This window comes from Rutidosis leptorrhynchoides, chromosome 3 (genome assembly GCF_046630445.1).
Source record: "Rutidosis leptorrhynchoides isolate AG116_Rl617_1_P2 chromosome 3, CSIRO_AGI_Rlap_v1, whole genome shotgun sequence".
Classification (NCBI taxonomy): Eukaryota; Viridiplantae; Streptophyta; class Magnoliopsida; order Asterales; family Asteraceae; genus Rutidosis; species Rutidosis leptorrhynchoides.
In genome coordinates, this window is record NC_092335.1 from 614,919,762 (window position 1) to 614,930,129 (window position 10,368).

The 10,368-nt window shown below is 38.7% G+C and overlaps 1 protein-coding gene across 1 annotated transcript; it reads right to left on the minus strand.

The window, feature by feature from the left end:
- Positions 1-9,156: 9,156 nt before the first annotated feature.
- On the minus strand, positions 9,157-9,948 carry LOC139902265 (uncharacterized). The gene has a single exon (XM_071884906.1). The coding sequence runs from the start codon at positions 9,946-9,948 to the stop codon at positions 9,157-9,159; it is 792 nt and encodes a 263-aa protein (XP_071741007.1).
- Positions 9,949-10,368: the final 420 nt, after the last annotated feature.

A 10,368-nucleotide genomic window follows, 5' to 3' on the forward strand; every position in this document is an offset into this window, starting at 1 on the left:
TTAATCACAAATCAGTTAATAATTCTATTTTGACACAAAACTGTCCCCGGCAGCGGCGCCAAAAACTTGATGTGCGAAAAGTGGTATATGAATTGTTGTATGGAAAATACCGGTTTTAAAGATTACACACACTAACGGGCAGTGTACCCGATCGTGTAGTAGTATAGATAATGGTAAAATTCGTGTATCGTTCCAAGGACAGTTGTATTAGTCAAACTAGAATTATAAACTATATTATGATTAACTAAGTAAATGAAGCTTAAAGGTACAAGTTTTATGTTTTGTGGCTTATTTAACGATTAGCCAAATCAGGGAAGAGTAAAAGTAAAAACAATATTTTTGGTCTTTTAAATTTATAAGTGCAAGGAAAGCAATTAAGATAGTTTTGATATCAAAGAGATGAAATATGCTCATCTAGACTTTTTACCCTTGATGTGAATGTTTATTTAGGATTAAGATCGGATTGATTGGTTATGCACGAGAACTAATTGATCGGTTTACCAAGAGTAGTCTTGAATAAACGCTCAAACGGGATTACACGACGCAAGTGATGTTCTTGTCATCTAAGACCTCCTATTTGTAATCAACTAATTCAACTAGTCTAAAGACTTGAAGAATGATCAAGTCAATGGTGTGTTGATCATGATCCACTCCTATGTCAACTAATGGTTTAGCTTAGTTCATTCCCTTGATCTGGTTAAATGTTCAATTCACCCAACCCAAGTAAACAATTAAGTGTGGTAATAAGATCCCTATAAACGTCACTAGATAAGGCAATTTACTAACACCTATTAGTTATATGGAATTGAGTAGTGAAAATATGTATAACAGATTCTAGGGAATTGATCATTCACCTAGACAACTACACATATCAATTAAGCTATCTGAGAGTATCTACAAGAGTCGTTCTTACATTCCTATATAGATTAACCGTTTGAACGCAACTTACCCCTTTTGGTAAAAGATGGGCAAACACTTGTCACTAGGTGTAAATCAATATACTAAATCAGCAAGATGGTGTTTCTTAGTTGAACAAGTATACTAACTAGTTGAATCGAAAAGATTAAACTTAACAAGAATGGTTCTTGTATTCAAACATCAAACTATCGTACATGGTAACTATCAATCAAAAGTAAACATTCAACATCTCGGTTATTTATCTAGATGAACATAAAAGAAACTAGCCAACAATCATGGTAACAGACAACATAACAATCAGATTAACAACTGAAATCATTGTTTTAGAACAAGGAATAACCTACAAGAACAAGGAGTTCTTGGATGATGAAGGTTTTGATCTTTGATGTCTTGATGTTGAGCCTCTTCCAAGAGCTTGGAGTTCTCCAATTTTGCTCCTCAAAATCGTCTATGTACTCTCTGGTTCGTAAGTTATGAAACAGTCCCTCAAAACAGTAGTTTTAAAGTGGAGAAAGTAGATAAAAAGCACAAAAGTCGGCTGAAACCTACTACGGGACGGCGTCCAATAAAGCTGGACGGCGTCCCGTCCTTAAGAGCTAGACGGCGTCCTGTAAAACCAGGACGGCGTCCTGTTTCAAGAAGCTGGACGGCGTCCTATAATCCTGGACGGCGTCCAGATATGCTGAAATCCACTGTTTCGCTTTCTTTTCAATCCTCTTTTATTTGGACGAAGCCTAACACCTTGGAAGCTTTGTTTTACCATTTTAGAGCACTAAATAGACCTTAAGTCGTATCGGGATCAACCAATGTCATAAATCATCAAAACTCTTTGTAAATCACTCTTCCGATACAAATTTGCGCATCTTGGATTATCACTTGTAGAAACGCCTTCATTATCCTCGATACTAGAGCATTTTACACGATATTGCGATAGATATATATGATGTTATTGAGCAATATCAGTTATCGTGCCAAACTTTGGTCTTTTCCTTATATATGAGTGAGTTTTCATAGGCGTTATGTCTCAACTCATCCAACTCATTAAGTTGGTTTAAACGAAGGTTTCCTGCTTCTTCAAGATTGAGATTACATGTTTTAAGAGCCCAATGTGATTTGTACTCTATCTCCAAAGAGAGATGACATGCCTTCCCATAGACAAGGCGGTAAGGTGTGGTTCCAATAGGAGTTTTGTAGGCGGTTCTAAATGCCCACAAAGCATCGTCAAACTTCATTGACCACACCTTAGGATTGGATCCAACCATTTTCTCAAGGATCCTTTTAAGTGCCAGATTCGTATTTTCAACTTGCCCACTTATTTGAGGGTGATAAGATGTAGAAATTTTATGGGTTATCCCATAGCGTTTCAACACCTTTTCTAATTGGGTGTTGCAAAAATGGGTACCACAATCACTAATTAAAGCCTTCGGGGTACCGAACTGGGCAAAAAGCTCTTTAAGAAAAGTTACAACAACTCATGCATCGTTTGTGGGGAGAGCCTTTGCCTCAGCCCATTTTGACACGTAGTCAACGGCAACAAGTATGTATTGGTTGGAATGAGACTTTGAGAATGGTCCCATGAAATCAATGCCCCAAATATCGAAAACCTCACAAACTTGGATTATGTTTTGAGGCATTTTGTCTCTTTGACTAATCTTTCCTGCCCTTTGGCAAGAATCGCATGATTTACATATTTGGTGGGCATCCTTGAAGATGGTAGGCCACTAAAAATCGGCCTCATAGACTTTTCTCCCCGTGATTTGGGGTCCAAAATGTCCACCAGTGGGACCAAGATGACATTGGAGAAGAATTTGATTGCATTCTTCCCCGGAGACACATCGACGGATTATCCCATTGGGACACCGTTTAAAGAGATACGGGTTTTCCCAAAAATAGTATGTCAAGTCACTGAAAAATTTCTTCCGTTTTTGATGTGACATACCGGTTTCTAGGAATCCGCCCGCAAGATAGTTGGCTATGTCTACAAACCAAGGATCATCAATTTTGTCAATTCTCATGAGATTTTCATCAGAAAAATTATCTTGAATAACGGTCTCATGGAGAACCTCAAGATTTGGGTTCTCCAGGCGAGAGAGGTGATCGACTGCTAGGTTTTCGGCCCCCTTTTTGTCTTTAATATCAATGTCAAATTCCTGCAAAAGCAAGACCCAACGTATTAATCGGGGTTTAGCATCTTGCTTAGTAAGCAAGTACTTTAACGCCGAGTGGTCCGTGTAGACAACGTCTTTGCTAGTACCAAGTAAGATCGGAATTTGTCAAATGAAAAGACAATTGCCAGGAGTTCCTTCTCGGTGGTAGTGTAATTAAGTTGGGCTCCTTGCAATGTTTTACTAGCATAATAAATGGGCTGGAAATGTTTTTCAATTCTTTGCCCCAAGACGGCACCAATAGCAAAGTCACTCGCCATCACACATAAGTTCGAATGGAAGTGACCAATTCGGTGATATGAGAATGGGTGATTGTGTGAGCTTTGCTTTAAGAAGATTAAAGGCGTTTAGACACTCATCCGTAAAGACAAATGGAGCGTCTTTCTATAGAAGTTTGTTCATAGGGGTTGCAATTTTAGAAAAATCTTTAATGAATCGACGGTAAAAACCGGCGTGCCCCAGAAAACTTCTTACACCTTTCACATTTGACGGTGGTGGTAATTTGGCTATAACTTCCACTTTAGCTCTATCCACCTCCAATCCCGCACAAGAAATTTTATGACCTAATACAATGCCCTCTCTTACCATAAAGTGGCATTTTTCCCAGTTAAGTACAAGATTAGATTCTTCACACCTAATCAACATACACTCAAGATTATTAAGACATGAGTCAAAAGAATCACCGAAGACTGAAAATTCATCCATGAATACTTCCATAAAGTCTTCACTCATATCATGAAAAATAGCTACCATACACCTTTGAAAGGTAGCAGGAGCATTGCATAAGCCAAAGGGCATATGTCGATAGGAGAAAGTACCATAAGGGCATGTAAAGGTGGTTTTCTCTTGGTCCTCGGGTGCTATAGGAATTTGGAAATATCCCGAGAAACCGTCAAGAAAACAATAAAAGTTCTTTCCTGCTAACCTTTCCAACATTTTATCAATGTAAGGAAGGGAAAAATGGTCTTTTCGGGTAGCATCATTTAATTTTCTATAATCAATACATACCCTCCAACCCGTGACAGTCCTAGTGGAAATTAATTGATAATTTTCGTTGGTGATAACGGTCATGCCACCCTTTTTGGGTACACATTGGACCGGACTCACCCAAGGACTATCCGAAATTGGGTAAATAAGACATGCATCAAGGAGTTTGACAATCTCCTTTTTAACGACTTTTTGCATATTAGGGTTCAGTCGCCTTTGTCTTTGTACACATGGCTTATAGTTATCTTCCATTAATATCTTATGTGTACAATAAGAGGGACTTATACCCTTGATGTCATGAATTTTCCATGCTAGAGCCGGTTTATGGGCTTTTAACATGGAAACAAGTTTAGACTTCTCACTTACAGAGAGTTCGGATGAAATGATAACCGGGAGAGTAGAATCCTCTTGAAGGTAAGCATATTCCAAGTGACTTGGAAGTGGCTTTAGTTCCAAAACTTGAGGTTCTTCAATCGATGTTTTACATCGGTACTCATTTTCTAAATCCAACTTTCTGTATTCTTCATCATTTGGCTCATAACCGTTAGCCATCAAGGTGGTCAACATCGCCACTTCTTCCACCATGTTCTCTTCATCACCTTCTGCCAAAATGCATTCTCCCGAACCTTGCAATTCTGGAAATTCCTGCAACAACTCTGAATATGTGTCTACGGTTTGCAAATAATAACATTTATCATCAGTAGACTCGGGGTATTGCAAAGCATGGTCAACGGAAAAGGTAACCTTAATGTCCTCAATGCTAAGGGTCAATTTCTGCCCATGAACATCTATCATAGCTCTAGCGGTATTAAGGAAAGGTCGACCCAATATAAGAGGCACATGTGTGTCCTCCTCCATATCCAAAATTACAAAATCGGCCGAAAATACTAGGGTACCCACTTTTACTAACATATTCTCTAAAATTCCACGAGGGAATTTAACAGAGCGGTCTGCTAGATGAATTGCCATTCGGGTTGGTTTTAGTACCCCGGGGTCTAGCTTAACATATAATGAATAAGGCATTAAATTTATGCTAGCCCCGAAATCCGCTAATGCTTTAATGCATTCCAAATCTCCTAGGAGACATGGTATGGTAAAACTCCCAGGATCTGCTAACTTCTTTGGTATTTTGTTCATCAAAATTGCAGAACAATTAGCATTCATGGTGACGGATGAAAGTTCCTCCATTTTCTTCCGATTAGTAAGTAAGTCTTTTAAGAACTTAGCATACTTGGGCATACCTGAAATCACATCAATGAAAGGCATATTTATGTTAATATGTTTAAACATATCTAGAAATTTTGACCTTTCGGCTTCGAGCCTTTATTGTTGTTGTTTCCTTGGGTATGGGAGCGGTGGTTAATATGGCTTCACTACGGGTTTCTCACGTTCTTCCTTCTCAACCACTTGTCCCGGCTCCTTAACCGGTTCATCATTTTTGTTCAACGAAACACTGAAATCAGAATCTTTGGGCATTATTGGAACTTCATATGTTAGACCACTCCGTGTGGTGATAACATTGGAGTGCTCATTTCGGGGGTTCTTATTGGTATCGCCCGGTAAACTCCCTGGTTTTCTCTCACTAAGTAAACTAGCTAAACCATTCATTTGTTTCTCCAAATTCTGAATTGAGGCTTGTTGGTTTCTAAACTGGTGTTCGTTTTTCTCGTTCGTTTGGTTTATGTTTGTAACAAGCTGAGTTTGTGATGCAATCAACTTTTCCAACATACTCTCCAAATTTGACTTTTTCTCCTCCTGTTGGGGTTTTTGATAAAAACCCGGAGTTTGTTGTTGGAACCCACTACTTGACCCTTGTTGGTAATTAGAATTTTGACCTTGAGGGTTGTATGGGTTGTTGAAGTTTCGGTTAAACTGGGCTCTTCCTTGAAATTGATTATTATTTCTTTGGCTTATGAAAGCCACTTCTTCTTTCTGAGCCATTGTTAAACCGGCATCACAATCTTTTCCTAAATGGAGACCACCACAATATTCACAACCTACCTTCATACTATGAATTTCCTTGGTGATCTTGTCCATATTTCGAACAACACCGTCTATTTTCACACTTAGGGAACTAAGGTCATCATAAGCACCGGCGCTTTGGACTTGAGCATTACGAGTAATTGGCCGTTCTTGATGCCACTCATGAGAATAATCGGCTTGCTTCTCGATTATCTCATAAGCTTCTTGCTCGGTTTTGTCCATGAGTGAACCTCCGGCCGCTTGATCAATGGAAATTCGGGTTGCAACATCACAACCCTTGTAAAAAAGATTTGAACTTGTTGGAAGGTATCCAGACCATGGTTTGGACAACCTCTTAGCATTTTGGAAAATCGATTCCATGCTTCATACAAGGTTTCCATCGGATTTTGACAGAATTGGGTAATTTCTTGTTGGAGTCTCGCGGACTTAGAAGCTGGAAAATATTTCTTAAGAAATTTTTCCAACATACCATCCCAAGTTTCTATCGTAGCCTCGGCCAATGAATCTGACCAACTTCGTACTTCCCCGTGGAGTGTCCATGGGAAAAGTTTTAAAAATATGGCCTGATCAGTGTCCGGTTTAAGTTTGAATAGAAGACATATCTCTTGAAAATGACGAATATGTTCGTTTGCATCTTCACTCGGACCACCACCAAATTGACATCTGTTGTTAATCATTTGGAGAATAGGTCCTTTTATTTCAAATTTTTCTTCACCTGTGGGCGGAGTAATTGCACTTCCTTGTCCGGTTCGGGTTGCCTTCATCTTGGCCGCCATTGATTGTCTTGGTACCACCTGTCTTGCCCCTCCTTCCATTTCAAAATTTGGAGGATGAACGGTTTCACCAAATTCAGAGTATCTTGGCTTAGTTGTACTTGATTCTGAATCAAAAGTTTCTTGCTTTGATGAAGATTCAAAAAGTTCAAGTACTTCTTTTGGGATCCTACCAAGCTTTCTATCAGGTTCCGTAAGCGGTGTAAGTAATGGAGAATCTGAACTTGGGGTATGTGGCATATGCAACCTAAAATCTATCAATCACACAACTAACAAAACTATTAAACGCACCGATTCTATAAGTCTAATAATCAAAGACTATTAATAATTTAAAAAGAATTAAGAAACTACTTAATCACAAATTAGTTAATAATTCTATTTTGACACAAAACTGTCCCCGGCAGCGGCGCCAAAAACTTGATGTACAAAACGTGGTATATGAATTATTGTATGAAATAGTATGGAAAAATACCGATTAAAGATTGCTACACACTAACGGGCAGTGTACCCGATCGTGTAGTAGTATAGTAAATGGTAAAATCCGTGTATCATTCTAAAGACAATATCTAAGTCAAATTAGGATTATAAACTAAATTGTGATTAACTAATAAAATTACAATTACAAGATATTTTGGTTTGCCCTTTTACGATGGGCGAATCAAGTGATGAATAAGATTAAAAGACAATATTTTTGGTATTTTAAGTTTATGAAAGTAAAAGATAGTTTTGATATCAAATTAAGGAAATATGCTCATCTAGACTTTTTACCCTTAATGTTGAATGTTATTTAGGATTAAGATCGGATTGATTGGTTATGCACGAGAACTAATTAATTGGTTCACCAAGAGTAGTCTTGCGCAAACACTCAAACGGGATTACACGACGCAAGTGATGTTCTTGCCATCTAAGACCTCCTATTTGTAATCAACTAATTCAACTAGTTTGAAGACTTGAATGATGATCAAGTCAATGGAATGTTGTACATGATCCACTCCTATATCAACTAAAGGTTTAACTTAGTTCATTCCCTTGGTCCGGTTAAATGCTCAATTCACCCAACCCAAATAATTAACTAAGTGTTATAATAAGATCCCTATAAACGTCACTAGATAAGGCAAATCACTAACACATGTTAATTAATGGAACTAGGTAGTTGAAAGTGTGTATAACAGATTCTAAGGAATTGGTCATTCTCCTAGACAATTACACATACTAATTAAGCTATTCCAAAGTATCTACAAGAGTCGTTCTTACATTCTTATGTAAATTAACCATTTGAACTCAACTTATCCCTTTTGGTAAAAGAATGATAAACACATGTCACTAGGTGTAAATCAATACATTAACTTAACAAGATGATGTTTCTTAATCAAATGAACATATCAACTAGTTGAATCGAAAGGATTAAACTTAACAAGAATGGTTCTTGTATTCAAACATCAAACTATCGTGAATAATAACAATCAATCAATAGTAAACATTCAACATTTCGGTTATTTATCTAGATGAACATAAAATGGACTAGCCAACAATCATGCTTGAAAACTTAAACAAAACAGTAACAAAGATAGAATTCATTGTAAATACAAGATTGACCTTTTAGGAGTAATCTTGGATGAAGCTCTTGAATGATCCTTGATTCTTCAATGATTTGAGTGCTTAGATGCACTTTGATAAGCCCAAGAATTACTATGATTCGTATGTTTTAGTCTCTGAACAGAAAGGAAACTGGTGCTCTTGAAATGAAGCTGGAAATGGAATTAAATTAGCTGAAAAGTGGTTGAAAAGTACTGTGCGCGGCGCGCACAGTAAGGGTGCGCTGAGCGCACTCTTCACCTACTCCACTTTTTCTTTACAGCTTGACATCGCACGTTCAAATCTGCTTTTCTGGTAAAAGTGCGCGTAGGGGTGCGCTGAGCGCACTACTGTGCGCGGCGCGCACTAGGCTTGGCGCACTTCGGTTTTGGCCAAGAATTCTTCTGATCAAAATTATGCATTGTGCGCTGAGCGCACCCTTCTGTCTTTGGATTTCTGGTCTTGGTTTCGATCTCTGAGCTGTATCATACATAATCTTCCATATTTCTTCAAGTTTACAATGATTCTAGACTATATTACAATAATATGAAATACAAACAGAATTACTATGTTTACATACGAAATAAACAACAATAGGATGTGATATTACGACTAAAGATATGACTAATTTGAGTAATATCAATGCAGAACATTCTTTAAGAGTATAAGTGTTTTAGAAAAAGGTAGTAAAGTGTTGCCAATTCCTCGTATGGGAAGTGTATTGCCATTACCAATGATAATTTGTTTCGGAGTGCTCAAATTAAAATAGGGAGAGAGAGAATACCTCGATTACTCGTCATGTGAGATGAAGCTCCACTATCCATGTACCAATTATCATCGGGCGGGTTAAGCGACATGGTGTATAGTGCCTGGTCAATGTCAGTAGGCGAATATGATGATGTTGAGCTGTTGGAGGAGTACTGGGCTTGTGGGCGTGGGCCTAATAGTCCAGCAGAAGGAGCAGGCAGATTGGGCCTAGTCCAAGGGGTAGTTGGATATAGGCATGGTGAGTTGGGATTGGCCCAAGGCGGATTAAAATAATTCTGAGCCCAAGGTGCTTGTGTGGCCCAATGTTGATTTTGGGAAGACCAGTTATTGGACGGGTACCAATTAGGGTTGTAGGACCGAGAGTGATTCTGGTTGCGACCCCGTCCTCGATTACCACCTCGGCCACCACGATTACCATTTCGACCACCACGACCCCGGTAGCTAGACGAAGACCCACTGTTGTTGCTGTTATAATCTCGCTCGGTCTGGTTCGGATTCTCTTGATTTTTAGCAGTGGAAATTAGGGCAGTGGTGTGAGTACCGTTGGCGTTGGTTATGGAAAGTTGGCGATTTCGAAGTGATTCTTCAAGAATAAGCTTGGACCTAGCATCGTAAAAGGTTGGTAATTTCTCCATTTGATTGATGTGAGTGCGAATTTGAGCATAGTTGTCGTTGAGCCCTGCAACTAATTGAAGAACCAATCGGTGAGGTTCGACATTGGAGTCGACATCGGCAAGTTGATCGGCATTCATCTTAAGTTCTTGACAATAGGCAGCCATGTTTGGAAAATCGTCCAATTTGGTGTTAACGAATTTGTTTTCCAATGCTAATGCTCGAGAGTGCTTGTTATCATGAAAGATATTCTTTATTCGTTCCTAAGTCTTCTTTGCGGAGGTGTCAGGTTCCATGACCATATTCATGAGATCAAGAGAAAGAGTGGCATACATCCATTGTAACACAATGGCATCATGTCGTTGCCATAATTCAGGGGTAATAACATCTGTGTCTTTGCCTTTGGAAGACGATGGAGGTGGTGTTTCAGAGGTAAGGTGATCCAACACATTATGTGCTTTGCAATGGATCTTAAACAATTCTGACCATGAGTTATATTTGCTAGTGTCAAGGTCAAGTTTAATGGGAACTGAATGTTGGATTTGGTGAATCGGTTGAGCAGCAAGCTTAATTGGATCGGTTGACAT